Source organism: Serinus canaria, chromosome 20 (assembly GCF_022539315.1).
Source record: "Serinus canaria isolate serCan28SL12 chromosome 20, serCan2020, whole genome shotgun sequence".
In the NCBI taxonomy this organism is placed as follows: domain Eukaryota; kingdom Metazoa; phylum Chordata; class Aves; order Passeriformes; family Fringillidae; genus Serinus; species Serinus canaria.
The window spans coordinates 2,467,980-2,488,642 of record NC_066333.1 but is presented as its reverse complement, the minus strand read 5'-3'; the positions used below and the strand labels follow the sequence as shown (position 1 = coordinate 2,488,642).

Genomic DNA, 20,663 nt, shown 5'->3' with positions numbered 1-20,663 from the left:
CAGTGCCTGGGGCTGCTTCCCAAGGCTGCCATGTGCTGTTCTACCATCAGCTCCCTCTCCAGGCACCCGAAATAGCAGAGGGAAGCCCTTCAGCTGCATCATGAATCATCCTGGGAGGCAGAGTGGTTATTTTTACGTGGCTCACGTGGAGCTGGCAGTGCAGCCCCCAGAGCTGGGCAGTGCTGCTGCAGTGGGACACAGCCCTGTCCCTGCCCTGGCTGCCTCCAGGGGGGTGGCAGTGCCAGGAGGTTCCCTGGGAGGACAGTGTGATGGTGATGCCATCAGAGAGCTTTGCTGTGGTGGTGTTTGCAGGGGTCCCAGGACAAGGTGAGAGATGAGAATCCTGACTCCATGTTTCAGAAGGCTGATTTATTATTTTATGATATATATTATATTAAAAGAAAATTATAGATTATAATTATACCAAAAGGATAGAAGAAAGGATTTCATCAGAAGGCTTGAAAGGAATAGAAAGGAATGAATAAGAAAATCTTGTGACAGCTCACAGCCTTGACACAGGTGGCTGTCATTGGTCATCAAGTAAAAACAATTTCCCATGCTGGGTAAACAATTCTCCAAAGCAGCAAAACATGGAGAAGCTGAAACTTCTCTGCTTCTCAGGAGAAAAGATCCTGGCAAAAGGATTTTTCATAAAATATGTCTGTGACACTTTGCCTTCTCTTGGGGGAAAGAGGCAGAGCTGTGCTGCTGCTGGGGTGGGCTGGCTGTGGGAACAGCCCTGTGGAGCTGGGGATGGCAGTGCAAGTCCTCTCCCCTCTCCCTGTGCCCCCTGGCTCCACAAAAACCTTTTCCTGTGCTGGGCTGTAGGAGCAGCAGAAGGTAGGACAGTGGGGACAGACAGACACGAGAGATCTCTGAAGGCAAGTCAGGAATTTGGGGTTTATTGCAAAGAGCCTGGGGGCAGGGACCTGCTGGGAGCTGCCAGCCACAGCTCAGAGCAGGCCCCAAAGAGGGAGAGGGAGGTAAAGAGAGAGAAGCAAGAGCGTGGTAAAGAGGATGAGAGAGAAAATAAAAGAGGATAAGAGAGTAAAGAGTAAAAGAGTAAAAGAGAGTGAGAGGATGAGTAAAAGAGAGGATAAGAGAGTGAGGTTCCCATTACAATGCCATAAATCTTCTTCTGTGCTGAATATTCTAATTCTCACCAACCAATCTAGGACAAGATACAAATCCTACAGCATTTACATACAGCCTGTAAGAATCATTACATCACCACACTGTGTTACATTTTAAACCCTAAAAACTCCTCTTTGGGCCCCTTCTAGTGGGGTCTGCTCTGACCCTTGGAGCTGCCTGCAGGCAGAGGGTGTTGTTCCATCAAAAGGGGATTGCCTTCAGCTGGCCATGCCATTGTTTTCCAGGTGTTCAGGAACTGAGGTGTCTCAAAGCTGCTTTCATTTCAATCTCACTTATATTTACATATTCTCAAAATCTTTTGCCAGGCAATCATATTTATAAGGCTTTTCTGTTTCATCTTCCCCAACACTGGGTGTCTCCCCTTTGTAGCACTGCAGATCACCATCACCATCACCATCACCACAGACTAAGCAGAGGAGAGCAGGAGGGATGGCTGGGGAGGAGCTGGCATACGGCTGGGCTGGGCACCCTGCAGTAACTCATAAAACCTCCAGCACCTGCCACCTCAGGGGATAAACTCCAGCCCTGCAATGGAGGGCACAGCAGGCAGGGTCTGTGCCCTCCCACCTGGTCCTGTCCTCCTGCCCAGGCTCTGCCATGGATCAGAGCAGCAGCAATACTGTTCCAGTGTCACTGTGTCAAAAAGCCCCATTTGAAGGGCTGGCAGGGTGACAAACCCAGCTCTTCCCACCCAGGCACAGGGGTCACCCATGGTATTCAGTGTGACCCCCATGGCAGGGAGAAATTATGAGAAGGACCCCATCTTATTAGAAGGCTAATTAATTGCTTTGTTATTATATATTATTCTGTATACTATATTATTCTATTACTCTATATACATTATTCTATTCTATTACTATGCTGTTCTACTATATTATATTACACTGTATTTTAACTGAATTTGTACAAGCACTTAATTGTACTAAACTGTTTAGAATTTTGTGACTGTCAGCTGACATGGATTTAATTGGTTAATGAATTAAAATACACTAGAATTTAATTACTAATTCTCTTTAGGTAAACAGTTTTTCACAATGCCTTTTACTTGTGAACAACACAGGAGCAGTAAATAAGAAATTTTTTCTTCCTTTGAGGTCCAGAGAATGTAAATTCCAGAAATATTTTTGGGAAGTTGTGCCTTGCTTTTCTCTGTGAAGAGACGTGTGGCTACAGTCACCCACGACAGCCTGGGTGTGACACTGCCCAGCCAGGCACTGGTTTGGGGGTGGCAGGGCCTTGGCTGGCCCTGCTGCTGTGATTTGGACACTGGGAAAGCTGGAAAGGGAATGGTGTGCAGAGCTGAGCCCTGGGGTTGGCACCCCACACCTGCACCCTGCATCCACATCTGTCCAGCTGTAAGAACATCCAGGGGCAGCACAGCCAGCCAGGGAGTGTCTCAGGTGTGGGAAGAGAGGCACAAGGATGCAGGCAGGAGGCCAGGCAGTGTGATGGGCTCTCTGTGCCACCCAGCAGCCTGTCCTGACCTGGGATCCCATTGCCTGCTGCTGAGGAGCAGGGGGAGTTCACACCACGTGCTCAGGGTGAAATATTTATCAGGCTGTTTAAAGGAAAACCAGGCAGGAGGCTGGGCAGGAGGAGGGGAGAAAGTGCACAAACATGGGCAGGAAGTAGCACAGCTCTGGCTGCCACTAGGGAGCCCCTGAGCCCCATCCTGGCTGCCAGGGAGCCCCTGGCAACTCCAAGCACCCCTCCCTGGGGTCCCTAAGGCCCCTCAGTCCTGGGGGGGTGCAGAGGGAATCAGGGCAGGCAGGATCAGGGCTGCTGCTGGCAGACAGTGTGTCCCCAGCCAGCAAGGACACGGGGACCTCGAACTTTGGGCCAGAAACTGGTGCCAGCACGTGCCTTGAGGCAGCACCAAGAGCTGGGTGAATGGGGAAAGCTGGCAACTCGGTGGATGGAGTGGCTTCACACTGGCCCCATGCTGCAGCCACAGCCAGGAAAATCCTGTCCCAAAACCTGGGGAAGGGGGGGAGGGAACCAGGCAGGAGAGGAGCCAAGTGGGGACAGGGCTGCTGAAAGGAAAGCAAACCCCCATCCAGACCCATCACCCCATCCTCCTGCAGCAGAGCCTCTTTGGAGGAGCAGGGAGGGCAGGATCAGGCCCAGATCCCACCCTGTGTGGGACCAAGGACCAAAGCACCTCTGACAGCCCCAGGTACGGACATACCTGGTCATGGATTTCAAGTTCAAAGAGGAGAACAGAGCACAAAACAACCCCAAACCTCTCAGTTTCTCAGCTGAGATCCCCACCACCCCTCACACCCCCAGGCAGCTGAGCACAGCCGAAGGGCAGAGTCAGTAGAAACCTTTATTAAACACAAAGCTCAGAGGAACACAAGCTCGTTAAATGGCAGTAGAAAGTGAAAGTGCGTCTCCAGCTTGGCCCAGGGGGACCCCAGGACCCCCCTCCCCTCCTCTCCCAGCCCCAGTGGCCTGGGGATGGGGAGCCAGAGCCAAAAGGCTGCACAGGGAGGGGAAGGAAAGCCTGGAGACAGCGTTGGGTGCTCACCTGCAGAGATGCTCCCCCTGGACACCTCTGGGTCCCCTGAGGGGACACGGACACACGATCCCAGGGCCACCAGCCCCACCCAGCCCCATCCCTGCTGCCACCTGCCACAGCCATGGCCTTGCCAGCCCTATTCTGGGCACAAGCAAAGCCAGGATGTGCTGGTGAGACCCTGGTGACACCCTCCATGTCCCACCAGCACCGTCCTCCTGCTCCCTCCATGTCCTGGGAGAGCTCCACACGCCATAAATAATAAATAAATACCCCACGCTCAGCCAGGCTGTGAGCAGCCCTCACACAGGGGGACAGCCCTAAGCCAGCACCTCCCACACCTCCACCACCCCCTCCCAGCACAACAAAAACTCTCAGCACCCCCACTCTGCTGTACAGCCCCCCTAAACCCCCATGGAAATGAAACGCTGTCCCCAGGGGACAATAATAAATTAATCAAATCATTAATCTATACACAGGACTGCTTAAAGCTCTGGAACGGGCTCCCGGGGGGCAGCAGCTCTGCCCTGGGCAGTGCCCCTGATCAGGGCCCTATGGGGGGGTCCCCCAAGATGGGAACCCCACCCTGGCATCCTCCTTGTGGGGCTGGAGCTGGGGATGCCACCGGGCTGGAGGGATAATGAGAAAATATTGCAAAAAGGGGTGGGGGAGGAACAGGGAGCACTGGAGCCAGAGGGGCTGCCCTGCCCGCCCTGCCCTGCCAGGGCTGCCCCTCCCCTGGCAGCTCCCCCAAGCACCCGAGCGGGCACAGCCTCAGAAGTCCAAGGGGGTGAAGTCCCCAAAGTTGCAGTCGAAGAGCTCGCTGATGCCCTCGCCCTCCTCCAGCCCAAAGTGATAGTCCTGCGCCTGCGGCGGCGACAGGTTGATGAACTCATCTCCCAGGAAACCTGCCAGGTCCTCCCTGTTCTGCTCCAGCAGCATGTCCATGGAGGCCAGGGGCGACAGGCTCACCTCCTCCTCCGGGCTCTTGCCAGGCAGCGCGCTCGGCCCTGGCAGCAGTGCTTCTGTAGGCATGGGAAGCAGCTGTAAATCCCATAATACTCTCCAAAGAAACCCCAAGAAAAGCTTTTTTGGCTATGGAGATGCTGCCTTCCCACCTCCCTGCCTTGCTGGTGTGCCTGAGCAGCATCCCAGCTCCTTGCTTGTGCCACTTCAGAGGGGCTGATGAGAGCCACCGTGACATCCCACCAGCTCCTCCCTCGTGTCCCCAGCCCCCTCGTGTGCCCAGGCCCACCTTGCTCTCCAGGCAGCAGAGACATGTTCACATCCTGGGCAGGATGCAGGAGCAGGGAGGCTCTGGGCTGTGAATGACTGGGAGAAGAGTCCTCAGCAGGGGCTTTGAAGGGGCTCTTGACAGGGCTGCAGACCCCCGAGCTGTCCTCGGGGCAGAGGAACACATCGATGGGGCCCTGAGTGCTTCGCACAGAGACCTGGAACGCCTGGGGAGGGGACAGGAGTGAGACAAGGTGGCACAAGGACGCCCAGGGAGGGCACAGGAGGAGCAGAGCGTGACCCCAACTCACCTCTGCTGGGTCTGACACCTGCAGCTGGGTCTCTGGGGGGGCTTTGATAACCATCACCATTTGCTCCGCGGGGTCCACGATGCTGCGGAGGTCCTGGCAGGTGACATAGGCTGCGGTGGGGCGGGTCAAGGAAGGGATTGGGGATGTGGGCTGAGAAGCATCCTGCCTGTGCCACCGGGGCTCAACCACAGCCACCACCCAGCCAGCCCCGCCCCAGAACCAAAGGATATTGCTGGTTGGCGGGGTCCTCGGTGAGCAGGCGCAGCTGCACCGTGCACATCTGGATGAGGTCATCCAGCTGCCGCTCGGCCGCCTGCAGCTCCCGCAGCTCCTTCTCCAGCAGCCGGTGCCGGCCTGGAGCTCCCACGGCGGCCTGGCTGCCCCTGGGGAGCACCGTGTCCATCAGGAGCCAGCCCCCACAGCTTCCTGTGCCCCACCCCACAGCCAGGGAACCAGCCCTGCAGGGAGTTTGCAGCAGAGCACTCCCCAAGGCTGGATGCAGCCCCCCCAGTCCCCTGGATGACTTGGGGGGGCCCCAGGGGGACTTGCAGGAGCCTCCTGCCACTGAGCACAGCCCTCCCCACAAGGGGCCACCACTTGGCCTGCAGCAGAAGCTCCGGTGACCCCACCCAAGTAAGACTGTCCTCCACCCAGACAGCTCCCCCCCCACACCCAGGAAGAGCCAGGCACAGCCCCATGAGCCCAGGGACATACAGCCACTGGATGTGGTTCTTGGACTTCTTGGTGATGAGCTGTATGCCCTCCAAGACATTGGTGATGTCGTAGATGCGCCTCTTCTGCACCTTCAGCACCTCGGCCGCCCAGTTGAGGTCCACCACACCATCTGGGGACTGGCTCAGCAGCTCCAGGAAGCGCTTGGTGGTGAGGTTCAGGGAGGTTTCATACCGGGACTTCTCTCCAGGAGACTTTGCCCCTGCCAGACGTGGAGGACAAGTGTCACTCAGCCACAAGGGAAAAGCCAGAGCTGAAGCTGAAAGATCACAAAACTCCTGCCACCTGCTTGCAGGTGGCTTGTAGACTAGTGACCAGGTCTGGCACCCCAAACCAAATCTGTTTTGTCAGGGCAATGGGGTGAAGTGCCCAAATCCCCTGCAGGAAGGATGTTGCAGCACCTGGCACAGGCTGTGACACCTGTGCCCTGTTGTGACCACAGCTGTGACTGAGACATCGAGTGCCAGGCAGGGCTCAGGGGGAGATAGCAGCAGGTCCACCTGGGACACTGCACTGACACCATGCTGGCACCTACAGCTCCATCCCACAGGGAGGGACAGAGCCAGTGTGGTGCCCAGCAGAAGGGCAGGACAACTGTGCCACCAGCACAGGGCACAGCAGTGAGTGTGGAGAGTGGACAGAGGCAGGCCAGCCCCAGGGACAGCCCACCCAGACTGACACAAAAGGCCTGGAAGAACCTGCCAGGGATGAGCCTTGGGGAGCAGAGTGGGGGCTGCTAGAGCTCTGCTCTGAGCTGGGCTGGGCTGGCAAAGGGGGCCAGGGGGAGTGGAGCTGATACCTTTAGCAGGGTTCCTGGCCTTGCCCCGGCTCACTGGCAAACTCTCCGCTATGTACTGGTGATCCGTCTCCAAGTTCAGCTTCCTCTTCACCTGCAAGGGACGGGGTCAGCACGGGCACAGCCACCCCCAGGCTCCCCTGCTGCTGAAGGGTGTCTGTGAGCAACCCCCCACAGCACCGTGGGGTACAGACACCCCAGACCCCGGCAGCAAGGGGGTGACAGGAGCTGCCACACACTCCGGTGAGCATGGGGGGCTTGTCCCCACCGCGGGGGCCCTGCCACGCTGCGGGGAGCGCCCCAAAGCCGGCGTGGGCCGTGGGTGGGGAGGCAAAGCACGGCCCAGCGCCCGGGCCTGCGGCTTCCGGAGCGGCGGCGGGGCAGGGCCGGCCCGGCAGGTGCTGCGTGGCACGGCCCGGCCGTACAGCCTGGCACAGCCGGGAGCACCGGGCACGGGCTGACACGGAGCAGGGCACGGCATATGGCACAGCACGGGGCACAGCAGGGAGCAGTACCGCCCGGCCCGGTATGGAGCCCTGTCCGGTATACAGCACGGCTCGCTGTACGGCCCGGCTCGGTATGGCACGGCTCGGTACAAAGCACGGCCCGGTATCCAGCCGGGCCCATTGTACAGCCCGGCTCCGTGTAGCCCGGTCGGGTATACGGCCCGGTCGGTACACGGCCGGTTCGAGGCCCAATACTGCACAGCCCGGAACACAGCCCGGGCCCGCCGGTCCCTAGAGCCCCCGCCCGGCCCCCGCCCCCTCCCCGTCCCACTCGCGGGGGTTACCGGCGGGCGGCCCAGCGCGGGCCGTCTGGGCGCGGCGCCGGGGCGGGCGGGCTGCGGCGTGGCGAAGAGCAGGAGGTCGGTATCGGGGTGGCCGCCGCCCGCGGGCTCCTCGGCGGCGGCGGAGACGATCAGGAGGTGCGGGGAGGCGCTGCCCAGCAGCGCCGCCAGCCCCGCCGCGCCGCCCGCCGCCGCCATGGCTCACATGGCAGCCGGTGCCGCCGGTGCGGCGGGCGGCGCAGCGGGCAGGGCGCGGACAGGGGCGCGGCCCATGGCGGGCGCGGGGTCGCTGCGCTCCAGCTCCGGCTCCGGTGCGCCCGCCGCCGGATTGTTCGGCGCGCCGGCCCCGCGCGCCTTTGCGCGCCAAATCCTTTTTGCCGCGAAAAGCGGCGCGAGCCGCCCCGCCGCCCGCCCATTGGCTGCGCCCGCCGCGGCGGGGAGACGAGGACGCGCTGCCATTGGCCGGAACGCCCGGGGAGGCGGGCGGTGCCGCGCGGCCATTGGCGGGTGGGGGCCGCGCTGACAGGCGGCCAATCAGCGGCGCCGCGCCGGGGCGACGGCCAATGGGAGCGCGGCTCTGGGACGCGGCGGGGGCGCCGCGTGGGTGCGGCGCGCGCTGTGTTTGTCCCCCTCGGGGGTGTCCCCTCCGTGTCCCTGTGTGTGTCCCCCATAGGGGTGTCCCCTCCCGTGTCCCGCTTTGTGTCCCCCTCGGGGATGTCCCCTCCCGTGTCCCTCTTTGTGTCCCCCTCGGGAGGGTCCTCTCCCGTGTCTCTGTTTGTGTCCCCTGTACTCCCTTCGGGAATGTCCCCTCCCGTGTCTCTGTGTCCCCCATAGGGGTGTCTCCTCCCGTGTCCCTGTGTGTGTCCCCCCGGGGGTGTCCTCTCCCGTGTCCCTCTTTGTGTCCCCTACGGGGGTGTCCCCTCCTGCGTGCCGCCGCGGATTCCTCGCTCCGACCCGGCCCCACCTCTCGGTTTTCCCCTCCGTGGGGAGTTCAAGGCTCAGGCGGAGCTGGTCCCGGCCCGGGCTGCAGCCCAGCAGGCTGGTCACCGCCGGGGTGATGGGCTGCAGCCGCTCCCCGCTCCGGCTGGCCCTGGAGGAGGGGCCACGCACCCACGAGCAAAGTTCAGCTCGCTCCCCTGCCCTGCGGACTCCGCCCACGCAAGGGTGTCGCTGGTGGGGAAGAGGGTGGCTTTGGCTTCTGCGGGGTGTCCCAGGCTCCCCCCGTGCGTTCCCCTTGCCCGGGGGTGAGAGCCAGCCCAGCCTGGCCCAGCAGCAATGCATTGCTTTGGGGACATCAGTGGTGCTCAGCCATGCTGGGGCGGGAGTTCTGTACTGCGGGGCCAGGTGTCTGCAGGATTTTTGTCTAGAACTGCTGGAGCGATGAAGGGCTCGGTTCAAGGTTGCCCACCTCCCTTGCTCAAAGCAGCCCCGAGACCATGGGTGGGGCTGTCGGGCAAGTCGAGGTTTCAGGCTCACGCTGCTCCAGGGGTCCAGCGCGCACGGAGGCGCTGGGATGCTGCAATCTGCTCCATCCGTTCGGCCGGTGATTCACGGCATTCTGTGTTTCCAAACCCCAAACAGCTGCGGATCTCGGCAGCTCCTTCAGGACTGCCTGATAACCCTTTAGGGGGCAGAGGAAAAGCTCTGCCGGCAGCACAACCTGCACTTGACCGTGCCAGGCGCTATCTCCGGCCGTGGGACCGTGTGGCTGGGGAGAGGCAGGGACACAGGGACAGCAGACGGAGCCGGGAGTGGCCCCATATGCTGAGAGAGAGTCCACCCACGAGACACGGGACAGGCGGCTCCCAGCGCCGCTATCTCCTGCCTGCAGGACACTGATAACCTCCTGCTGCATGAGGAAGCAAAATTAAAAAGGAAAAAAGTACATCTTGCTAATAAAAAAAAAAAAAAAGGCATTTAGTGATTAGGCCTTTTGCATGGCCCAGATGAGGGGAAGCTCATGAGGAAAGTGTGGAGCGGGGTCTGATCCAGGCACCCAAACCCCTGCTGAGCCAAGCCCAGGGTTTCACCCCTCTGTGCCCCCCAGGAGCTGCCCCACATGTCCCCAGAGTCCATGGTGGAGCACAGTGGCCCCCAGCCCACTGCTGCTGCCAGGCAGGGCTGGGAGTCAGCACTGGCTCTTGCCCCAGCCCTGCTGCCAAGCCTGACCTGCCCGGGATGCAGGAGGAGGGCTGTGCAGGAGAAGGGCTGTGCAGGAGAAGGGCTGTGCAGAAGGGCTGGGCAGGAGGAGGGCTGTGCAGGAGAAGGGCTGTGCAGGAGGAGGGCTGTGCAGAAGGGCTGTGCAGGAGAAGGGCTGTGCAGCAGAAGAGCTGTTTTTCCCAGCAGTGCGTGGGATGCAGGAGGCATTTGCAGGGATGAGTTAACTCCTCGGCTGTGGAGCAGATCCTGACATGCAGTGCCCCTGTGCTGGCCTAACAGGTTTCTGGCTTTAAGGGATTTTATGCTGGATATTTTGGCAGTGGCTGCAATTCCCCTGGGGATGGCCAACATGGAGTGGGGCGGTGATTTCCCTGGATCCCTCCATCCTTAAATACAGCAGGAACATGGTGCATGTCCGTGACCAATCAAATCAACTCGCTGTGCCTCATTTCTTCATCAGCAGAGAGCAAATAGAAACGCTGCCTTGCTTCAAGGAAATTAATACAGTTAATTAACACTTGGCCCTTCTAATATTCCAGGCCCCACTCTCCAGAGCCCTTCCACTGCAATATCATCATTACTACGAAGCATAAGCAACAGTTAGACCAGATGTTTGCACACAGTTAATGCTTCTTCCATCTGGGGAAGGGGGAAAAGGCAACCCCAGCAGCCGGGCGGGAGCACATGGCTGGTGGTGCTCTCCCCATCCCTGGGGAGCCCCAGCCCGGCGCTTCCTGGGATGAGGCAGGGTTTGGGACACAGCTGCTGCACCAGCTGCTCCCGCTCGGCTCACAAAGGCTGCCTTCACCCCCCCTAATTCATGCAGGAGCTTTTCGGGGGGAGCAGGCTCTGCCCCCTCTCCCGGAGGCTGCGCTGCCGCTTCTCCGAGGCTTTCAGCGCCGGCGGCGCGAAAAGGGCCGGCTGTGGAGACAAATGAAAGGCAAACGCTGGTGGGAGAAGGGCGGGCAGGGCCTTTCCTTGCATGTGGATGAGGGGAAGCAGATGAATTCTGTCTCCTGCACAACTGCAGCCCCGCTAAGGAGTGCAGACGTGCTCCCAAGATTAGCAGTACGGCAGGTGCTGCTCCCAGATAAAGCCCTGTCTGCACAGCCCTGCTCGGCCTGGAGAGCATCAGGAGGCTGCTCAGACACTCTGTGCACCAGCAGGATTCAGCCCGCGGGAGTTTGCGTGGGTGTGGCACTGTGGGATAGACTCAGAGCAAGGGGTGTGTGCTGGGAAAAGTCTGCAGCTGGAGCACAGCTGGTACCTGCGCCAGAAAATCACCTGGCAGCAGGAGCAGGGGGGAGGAGAGCTGGCAGGATGCAAACCCGCAGCCCTAGGCTCAGTTAAGGGCAGCAGGTTGTGTCTCAGGAGCAGTTAGTGTCCCTGCCTCTAGCAGGCCCCACGTGGAGTGTTCTTGGGTGTCTGTGGTTGAGATGACCCCAAGGTATCAGAAAGTCTCTTTTTTCCCAGCCCCAGACCAAAGAAGTAGTCGAGATTTGTCGGTTCTGCTTTTCAAGGTTGTTTATTTTCTCTTATCTATCACATTCTTTCTCTGACCTGCTGAGATCTGTCCAGCAGGTCAGGCTGTGGCACAGTCCCTGCCCTTGGGGTGCTGTTGGCTTTTTATACTAAGAACTAGGTGTACTTTATTTACAATAATTTTCCAATACCTGTCACCTATGTCAGACAGTCTGTCTCTACTCTAAACCAATCCAAGAGTGCCACCATCACAGCAGAAGATGGAGGACAAGAAGAAGAAGGACAGGACATGCCCTGATTCCTCCATCTTGCCTCTTGAACCCCCATTCTAAATCCCCAAAATTCTACATTTTCACCCTGTGACAAGTTCACCATCATTCTGCTCAAACCCTTGTGGCTTGTAACTCCTCACACAAAGTTGGGAATTGTTTCCATGGGCTAAAATCAAAGGCACAGGTGTCTTTGACTCTGTGCCAAGGTCTCTGAGCCGCTGCCAGGGTCTGGAGTCACCCAGGGCAGCCAGAGCAATGTCCTGGGTCCCGACAGAGTGTGCTGAGCTGGCACATGGAAGGAGAGCAGGACTTCCCTGGGGTCTCCTGCCAGCGCCCCTGTTCCCAGGTCACCAGTTTGTTCACAAGATGGTGAGTTGGCAGTGTGTCACAATCTGCCTGTGGTGGCAACAGGCAGCTGGGGAAAGCCCAGAGCCCCCCAGTTCTGCTGGCCTGACCCTGCAGTCCCTCACCTCTGCCACCTGAGCCATCACTCTTGTTCTGTGCAAACCAAAGCAATTTTCTGGAAGCATAAACAACATCTAAGGCTGGCTTGTGGCAGAAGGGAGCAGCCCTGGCTTAGGTGTCTCCTCTCAGATCCCAGTCCCAAAAGCCAGGCAGTGCCTGTTCCCTTGCATCTTTTTCAGAAGATGACACAGCCCTTCTCACAGGACACCAGGCCAGCTCCTCTTTTGGAGCCTAGGCACACCAGACTCAGCAGTGCCACTTCCTCTCCTGTGGTGGGATCTGTTTTTAAAGCTCACATCATGCAGTGTCTCTCAGGGAAGCCATGGGCACAGAGCCCTCTCCCCTTCCGCTCTGCTCCACACCCAGCCAGGGCAGCCTTGTCTCATCCTCTGAGCCAAAACACCACAAACACTGAAAGCCACTCCTCTTCCATTTCCTCCACTCAAACCCCATGGAAGAGCAAAGAGGCTGAAGTGTTTCTGGGGAGCCTGGGGCTTATCCAGGAGTGATTGGGAATATGCCAGGCTCTGGCTTCTGCCTCACCCCAGTGTCTCCAGCCAGTCCAGGTTCCCTTCCCACCACACGGTCACTGGCACTGAGAACCCAAAAAGTAACAGAAGTGTTGGAACACTTTTGCTTTTGCCAGAACAAAATCCACAGGTCACCCAGAGCTTCACCTGGAGCAGAACAAGGGCTCAGACAGAGAATGATGCTCTGTGAGAAGGAAAAAACCACTTGAAGGTAGCACTGGCATCAGTTTGGAGGTGTTAATTTGGCTTCTCATGACCCAGGCTGGACACTCCAGCATCCCAACAATTACAAAGCTGGAGGTTTTGTCTTACAGACACTCAGCAATTGCTTCATCCCACTACCACAGCAGTCACCTCTACAGCACATTCCCTGTGAACTTTTAGCTTGGAAGAGGCAGCAAAACCATCCCTAGACATCCTTATTTTCTCTATTTGTCACAATTAAAAAAAAAACCAAAAAGCCATCCCAATTTGTTTCTGCAGCTGGCATCCTTACCCCTGCAGGAATTAAATTTGGTGGTGGGGTCAAGGCAGCACTGGCTGTTTTTTCCAAGCTGGTAACACCAGAGCCCAAACCATGCCAAAACTGCACTTTGTGCATGGCTTCTCTACATCCAGGAATACAGACATGCAATACTCAAGCACTGTTTCATAGATTTTAGTTTAAAAATGATCACAGTAAAAAAAGACAAAAAATTAGGATTTTTATTTGTAAGACAAAGCACAGTATTGCAATATTCAAAGAGTGATTATACAGAAATAAAGGCCACAAGAAGGTGATTCATAGTGGACAGAGCCACATCAACAATCCCCTGCCCTTTTTATTGTTTTAAACCCAAAATCCAAGATATTTCTACAAGCATTCGGATCAGTGTCACATAAGTTACCTGAATTTATGTTATTTTATTCTATGCTGTCAGAAAATCAAGGATTACACAGTAATTATGAATACAAAATATATCTCAAAAGCAGAGGTAATAATACCTGTATTATAGAGCTTTTAGTTTGTTTTTCTCTCTCCTCACCACCAGAGACATGAAAGTAAAGAAGAAAGTAAAGAAAAAAGTTACCTCCTCCACCAATCTGGTAGGAACACACAGGTGGAAAACTCAAGATTAACACCCCAAAAATATTAACAGTGGCAGACAGACATGATACCTTATTTTCCCTCCTCCCTTATCTGTTGGGTTTCAAAAGCAGCATCAGAAAACACATTCAGCTTCAGGCTGCCATGAGCCAGGGAGACAAACACAGCCTGACAAACAGGGAGCAGCACACAGCTCAGGGTATTATCCAAAGGTCACCTTTGTGCTGATGCAGGGAAAATGAGTTGGAGCTTCCCAGCAGCTTCTCCTAGTGAGGGATCTGCACAGGGTTCTGGTGGCTCCAGCAGCACCATGCAGGCAGCCATGGCAGCTCCCAGCTGGCTGCAGAGCTCACTCTGCACGGGGAGGGGGGGGGGGGGCTGCTTTGGGGCTCCTTCAGCACCCAGGCATCATCTCTGCCCTTCCACCCACACCCAGCTGGGTGTAAAGCAGAGCTTGACCTACTCTAGCAGGGCAAGAAGTCTCACAGCACCAATATCAAAGCTTCTCTGCACCCTCCCCACCCTGGCACAGGGTGCCCAGAGCAGCTGTGGCTGCTCCGTCCTTGGCAGTGTCCAAGGCCAGGCTGGATGGGGCTTGGAGCCTCCTGGGACAGAGGAAGGTGTCCCTGCCCTTGGCAGGGGTGGGATGGTTTTTAAGGTCCCATCTAACCTGAACCATCCCAGAATTCCCTGACAAATGCCCTGAACAGGGCCAGTTCTCTGGTTATTGCACAGACACAGGGATGGTGGCCAGGACAAATGCACTGTCCCATTACAGACACAGGGTCACACCCCCCAGCAGCCCCAGCCTCCTCGAGCCCTCCTCTGCAGCACTGAATGGCCAAACACAGGTTCAAACACCCTCTCCTTCACTGCCAGCATCAAACACAGCCCAGAAAAGCTTCCCTAACCCAAATGTCAGGCAGCTGTCTCATTTTCACCTTTGTTCAATAATGCAATTGTCCCGGAAAGGGTTCTCCAGCCATCCCCAGAGCCAGCCCAGCACACAAGCTGTCCTCCAAAGGGAAGGGAAGCACAGTGGGTATGCCAGGGCAGCAGGCAGCAGCAGTAAATAACCCTGAGCCTGCTTTGTTCCTTCATAAAATAAATGATTAATAGCCCAGGATAGTCAGTCTGCTTGAAAAGCTCAGGATTGCTGAAAACTTTTGATCAGTTTGATTCATTAACCTTTAAAACTGCCTCTAAGAAAGGCTTAAAATCTGAGGGAGAAGCATAATTTTAAACACTTCAATTTTATCCAGTGTTCCCTGCTTTTGACAAACTGAGCAAAGACACTCTGCTGCTCTTTAGAGACACTCAGCATCAGTCAGGTGTCAAGGAAAAAAAAAAAACAAGGGGGAAAATAAAGTTGCTGTAGACAAACAATCCCATGTTCATCTTAGAATTCAAAACCAGTCAGGACTGGGGGAGAAAATGACCCTTCTTTGTGATCCTTAAGCACTTGGCCATACGCAGGTGGCTTCCCAACTGTCCCTTTATTTCTTTTGCTTTTAATGCTAATAAAAAAGGAACCCAAACAGGGCACTCCATTCCCCACACAATGCCCTGGGGGAGGGCAGGGAGTGTCACTTACATATCCCAAAAGTCTGACTCAGACAAATTACTTCTAGTTCACTTCCCCACGACACGCCTGCATTGTTCCAACACCTTGGCAGCAGAAGGGGCTCATCCCCAGCTATCTGCTCCCAGGAACAGCCATGGGGGCTGATGTCATTAAGGAGCTGTCCCAATTACTTCCCTGGGGAAAGCAGTGACTTGCAGCTTAACGTCCTGCCCCAGCCCAGCAGGAAAACCAACGGTCAGCAGAGCCCCAGGGGCTGTGCTCCCGGGAGGAGCTGGGATCCAGGGATGGCAGCTGCCCCCTGCAGCTCCAGTGCAGATGGCTGCAGGCTCAGCCATGGCTTTCTTAGAAAGGGACAGATTCCCAAGAGAAAAAGGGAGTTTGGGACCAAGGAGAAGTCATGGTCACTGCTGCCAGGCTGACTGCAGACACTGGTTTTTGGCTGGGATTTATTTTCTAGAGAGGACAGAGCAGTGTGAAAAGGTCAGGAGCTGGGATCCAGGGATGGCAGCTGCCCCCTGCAGCTCCAGTGCAGATGGCTGCAGGCTCAGCCATGGCTTTCTTAGAAAGGGACAGATTCCCAAGAGAAAAAGGGCATTCTGAACCAAGGAGAAGTCATGGTCACTGCTGCCAGGCTGATTGAGACATTGGGATTTGGCTGGGATTTATTTTCTGGAGAGGACAGAGAGCAGTGTGAAAAGGTCAGGAAAGGCCACTTGTCCTCTCTGCTTCACCAGCAGCCACAGTGGTACAAAGCCCAGCAGAGGAAGGTTATTCCACCTCTAAGGGAACCACAAACTACAAATTTAACAGATCAAAACCTTCTCAGAGACACCCAGCTCACAGCTTCTTTTGCTGCAATAATTACACATGGTCAAGGATTTGTGAGTTTAATAGTTTTAGGGAGCAATTCCCAAGCCACAGCTGTCAGCTTTCTGAAATCCCATCAAAGCTTGCAGGAATTCAGCAATTTTAGCAGAATATCAATGATCTTAGATAGAACAATATGAGGCTTCTGACAGAAAAACTGGGATGCTTCAAACAGCCAGCAGTGTTGGAAAGAAAAATGTTTATAAAGGAATCAGACCTCACCTGTAGCTTCAGCAGTTTTTCTGTATTGAATCTTTATGCTTCGCTATGCAGAGAAAAATATTTAACCAAACGAAACAAACCAAACTCCTAATTTTACAGCTTTCATGGGGTCTGATGGATTCCAATTCAATTATTCAGTCCAGATTGTAACAGCAATTAATCAGAAGTTAGCAATAAAATTAGAAGTTGAAGGGATCATAGAGAATTATTATGACAAAGAAGTATCTTGGTTTTTGGGCACCATGTACATCATGCATTTGCATGGACAAAGAAAAGTGGAAAAACAGAGTAAAGCAGCACTCTGAATATGTGCAATTATTACTATACTACTCCTTTTTTACTATAAAGGAGTTTAGGAGGACAAGGAAAAATGACTTAGGAAGAAATTGAGGTTTTTTTTTTTTTTTTTTTTTAATCAGAAGCTCCCTGAAGTTAAATGTACCATTTTAGCTGTACCATTGATGAGGAGAAACTGCCAGAGCCTGGAGGGTAAAGAGTTCCAAAGATGATGAAGAGAGCATCAGCAGGATTATGAAATGCCATGGGCAGGTCAGGGAAAAGCAGGTGGATACAGGGAAAGTGAACCAAACAGTCCCAACTGAGCCCAAAGGGAACAGGGAATTTAATGATTCTCTTGGAAATTTCACCACATCAAACCAGGAATTATTTCAATGCACTGATTATTTCAATTCAATGCAATCATTATTTCAATCATTGAGTGAACTGAGTAGTGTTATAAGGCAGGTGAGTGCTTTGCACTATGAGGAGTCTGAATTTATTAATTGCTTAATTAAACTAGGTTTTGTGCTTTCTCAGCTATCTTCTGCCACAGCCCAGTGTGTGCTGCCCTGTCCTGGGGCTCAGCAGAGTGTTTTTGAGAGGAAGAAAATTAATAAATTAATCCATTAAATTAATCCATTAACCCTGCACAAACTACAGGTACAAAATCAGATTGAAATCTGGTAACAGCCAACACTTTCCCCTGTTGTGGAGGGCAGATTGTGGTCCTCAGAGAAACCCTTGTCATGCTCCACCAAAATAAAATAAATGTAAGTGCTTGGGAAACGTTACTCCCTTAGACACACAAAACCCCCAGCCTGAGAGCTGAGGCCTGGTCATAGAGGAGCCCAAGTTGTGTAACTGTTTTTGGTATTTAGTTCAAGCAGCTTTTAAAAGCTTTACAAACAAGTTTAAAATAATTACAGGGTATTCATTAGTGCACTTTATAGAGGCACAGATTCAGCCCAAGTGCAGGAAAGAAACCAAGCAAAAATAGTCTTTCCAAGCCTGATTTACCAGGCTGGTACAACACGATCCTAACAGTTCTATTCTCACACATTTTATTGTCTCCCTGAGGGAAAGCTGCAAAGGAACTCTCTCAAGGAGCACATAACTGTCCTTATCATAGTTTACACAGGATTCTCAGCCATCCACAGCAATGAAGAAATGATGGCCCTGCTCTCAGAGCTCAGCAGGTCCCCCACTCCCTTCACCCTGAATCACACCACAGTGAGCACAACAGCACCGAAAAAACCACTTGTAAACATTCAGATGAGCCCTAGGACATGTTTTCATACTCTGCACTTAGTGTCAGGCTGTCATTTTATAAATACATTTAGTTTTTAAAGAACAAACCCCAGTGCCACACTTGTAGGGAAAATAAGGCCTCTTAAAACCAGACTGCAACAAGTTTCTGTGGGACGTGTGCTTCCTCTAAAAGGAGCCAAAAGACTGATCAGAACATTCTGGCCTGCAGATAAGAGCCAATTCTGCTTGATAGATGTTAATTTTAAAAAATCACAGGTCAAAAGCAACAGAATAACCTTTTCCCCCAGCAGCTGGGAGGTCCCATCCCATTCCAAGGTGGTTTAGAGTGAAGCACCTACTTGCTGTCTGTCCTTTTGTTGTAAACGAGGAAGTCAGACACGTCGTGCCACACCTCACTGTCCTCATACAGGTAGGTCATGGAGGACTGCAGGGAGGGCTGCAGAGTCTCCTTGTGGTATTCAAAGAGCCACAGGACTGTCCCCCACACCAAGGCAGCCAGGAGAGGGAAGGGATCCTGCTTGGGCTGTGGGATGTAGCCCTTTTCCACAGCCAGCCGGGACAGACCGAACAGGATGCGGGACAGCAGGTACATGATGATCTGCAGGAGGAGAAACCCAGGGAGCAGGGTGAGAACTGAGCACAGTCACCTCCAGGGGCTCAGACAACCCAGCCAGGAGGGACAGGAACAACTGCCCCACTTCAAAGCCATTTCCACTATCAGCACACTGCCAAACCACAGCTGTTTGTGTCTCCTGCAAGGCCGGCTGCTCTGATTTGGCAATCACCAGGCTGCATTTCATGCAGCACTGCTGGGCAGTTGCACAACTTCTGTCTCTGCTCAGCTCATGCCACCTCAGATGGTGCTGATGGAACAGTCCCAGAGCAGTCCTGCCAAGCAGCAGTGAGCTCAGGAGTCTGGACACAGCCTAGCACCAGGCCTGGCTTAAGTCGAGCACTTGGGATTAATCTGCAGCTCTGTGTTTTACTCCTTGGTTTGTGACTGTGTGTTAACAACCAGCTTTAAATCAAACACCCCCTGAGCAGCTCTCGCCAGTCTAACCAGTTTAGTTGTCAGTTTAGCCAGTTTAGTTGTCATTTTAACCAGTTTAGTGGTCAGTTTAGCTTAACCAGTTTAGTGGTCAGTTTAGCTGTCAGATTAACCACTTTAGCTCAGTCCAGCTCTAACTGATCAAATTCTACACTCACAACACTTCTGGTGAGGAGTTTAACCCCGTGATGGCCAGAGCAGGAACACACAGGTAGTGCCCACAGCTCAGGTGACAGGTGAGTCAACCCCACAGCTCTGGGTTACCTGACTGCCTTCCTAGAAACTCAGTGCAGCTCTGGAGGCAAACCTGGGCTTCCAGCACTCCAGCTGCCCACACTGCTCATGGAGACACACAACCACACCTGTGACTTGAGTGCAGAGCAGTCAAAACAGCAATTTGTGCAGAGAACATGATAAAAGAGCAATACTCTGTCGTTAGAACCACCAGAAACAGGAGCCCCTACACGGTTCCTGGCACACCTCTTGTTTTTTCTGGCCAGAGAAACTTTCAGCAAGTGCCTTTACCTGGCTGTTGATGGGATTGTTGTCACCAAACACCAGCCAGCCCCCAATGCAGGCTGCAAGGAAGGAATGGAATGGGATTTTTTTCCCCTGCAGCCGGGACTGAGCTGCCAGGAGCCCCTTGTAGGTGAACACAAAGCAGGCCAGGTTCCGGGAGTGAGCGTATGTGGCCTGGGCAATGGACTTCAGCTTCTCCCTGAAACTGAGGGAAAGAAACAATTACAGGAGAGAAAAGGCAAGATCCTGCACTCACTCAGCCTGGGCACTGCACTCCCCACCCACAATGATGGTTTGGGCACCCCAGCAATGTCTTAGGAAGAAGGAGAAATTCCCTCATCAGAGTACAGCACTACCCAGACTGTGGACTCAGTTTCACTTTCTCACTACTCAAACAGCCCTTTTAAAACGTTTTTATTGCTAAATGCAAACCTCTGGCACTCAGGAAAAGGCACAAGGTGCACTGCTACAGCCTGGACTCCCATATTTCACCACAGGACAGAACATTGCTGTCGGCATCTGCTAATTCCCCCTCTGTCCTCATCAACCATTCCATGAATGATTAAATCCCTCAGTTATATATTTCACTATCACTAGTGTGTATTTCACTATCAGGACAAGGCTCAACCGTGGCTCACATACTTTTCTGCTTTTAAAACCCCTACAAACATGGCAAAGAGACAGCTGTGATGAAAACATTCTAAGCAGTAACACAAAAATACAGATTTAGCATTCGTACCTTCCACTCTTGAACAGAAAAGTCATCACCAGGGCATGTGGGGCACGGATTTTGGCTCCATAACTGTAAAGGTGGACAAATATTACATAGGGTTCGTTTTATGCTGTGAAATTATGGTATTTCTAGTCTACTAACAGACTAAAAAGCTTGTTTAGCCAAATATCTATTACTTTTAAGCCAGCCCAGCAGCACAGCAAACCGGGAGGAGCCCAGCCAGAGGGAGAAGAGCAAACGCATCTCAACGAGCGGAAGGGGATCCTAAACCCTTGGGCCCAAAGGGGACCCTAAACCCAGTCCAGCCAAGCCCGACTGCGGCTGAGGGAGGAGGAACCGCCTCCCCCCCACACCACCCCGGCCTCCCCACCGGCCGGGAGGGATGGAGACCCCGCGGCCCGGGCCCGGCACTCACACGGCGCCGTTGCGGAAGCCCTTGATGACGGCGAGCGCGGCGTGGTAGCGGCGCTGCTGCAGGAGCGCGTTGGCGGCACGGAGCAAAGCGCGAAACGAATCCCCACCGCCCGCCATGGCCCCGCCGGCCATGGCACCCCGCCGCACGCCGCTTCCGGGGGCGCCGCCCCGCCCACCGCTCCCATAGGCCCTCACTCCT

At 54.6% G+C, this 20,663-nt stretch overlaps 2 protein-coding genes and 1 long non-coding RNA gene across 3 annotated transcripts; 1 reads left to right on the top strand and 2 right to left on the bottom strand.

Moving 5' to 3' along the window:
• Positions 1 to 3,465: 3,465 nt before the first annotated feature.
• E2F1 (E2F transcription factor 1) lies at positions 3,466 to 7,930 on the bottom strand. The gene is made up of 7 exons (XM_050982243.1): positions 7,536 to 7,930; positions 6,749 to 6,839; positions 5,932 to 6,151; positions 5,448 to 5,600; positions 5,218 to 5,332; positions 4,929 to 5,133; positions 3,466 to 4,698 (listed from the first exon to the last, which is right to left on the bottom strand). The coding sequence occupies exons 1-7, from the start codon at positions 7,728 to 7,730 to the stop codon at positions 4,448 to 4,450; spliced, it is 1,230 nt and encodes a 409-aa protein (XP_050838200.1). The 5' UTR covers positions 7,731 to 7,930; the 3' UTR covers positions 3,466 to 4,447.
• Positions 7,931 to 11,013: 3,083 nt separating this feature from the next.
• On the top strand, positions 11,014 to 16,477 carry LOC127060293 (uncharacterized). The gene is made up of 2 exons (XR_007779179.1): positions 11,014 to 15,422; positions 15,662 to 16,477. It is a non-coding gene; the product is annotated as an uncharacterized LOC127060293 (long non-coding RNA).
• On the bottom strand, positions 15,985 to 20,643 carry PXMP4 (peroxisomal membrane protein 4). Its single transcript, XM_009092937.4, has 4 exons — positions 20,466 to 20,643; positions 20,057 to 20,119; positions 19,324 to 19,522; positions 15,985 to 18,348 (listed from the first exon to the last, which is right to left on the bottom strand). The coding sequence occupies exons 1-4, from the start codon at positions 20,594 to 20,596 to the stop codon at positions 18,085 to 18,087; spliced, it is 657 nt and encodes a 218-aa protein (XP_009091185.1). The 5' UTR covers positions 20,597 to 20,643; the 3' UTR covers positions 15,985 to 18,084.
• Positions 20,644 to 20,663: the final 20 nt, after the last annotated feature.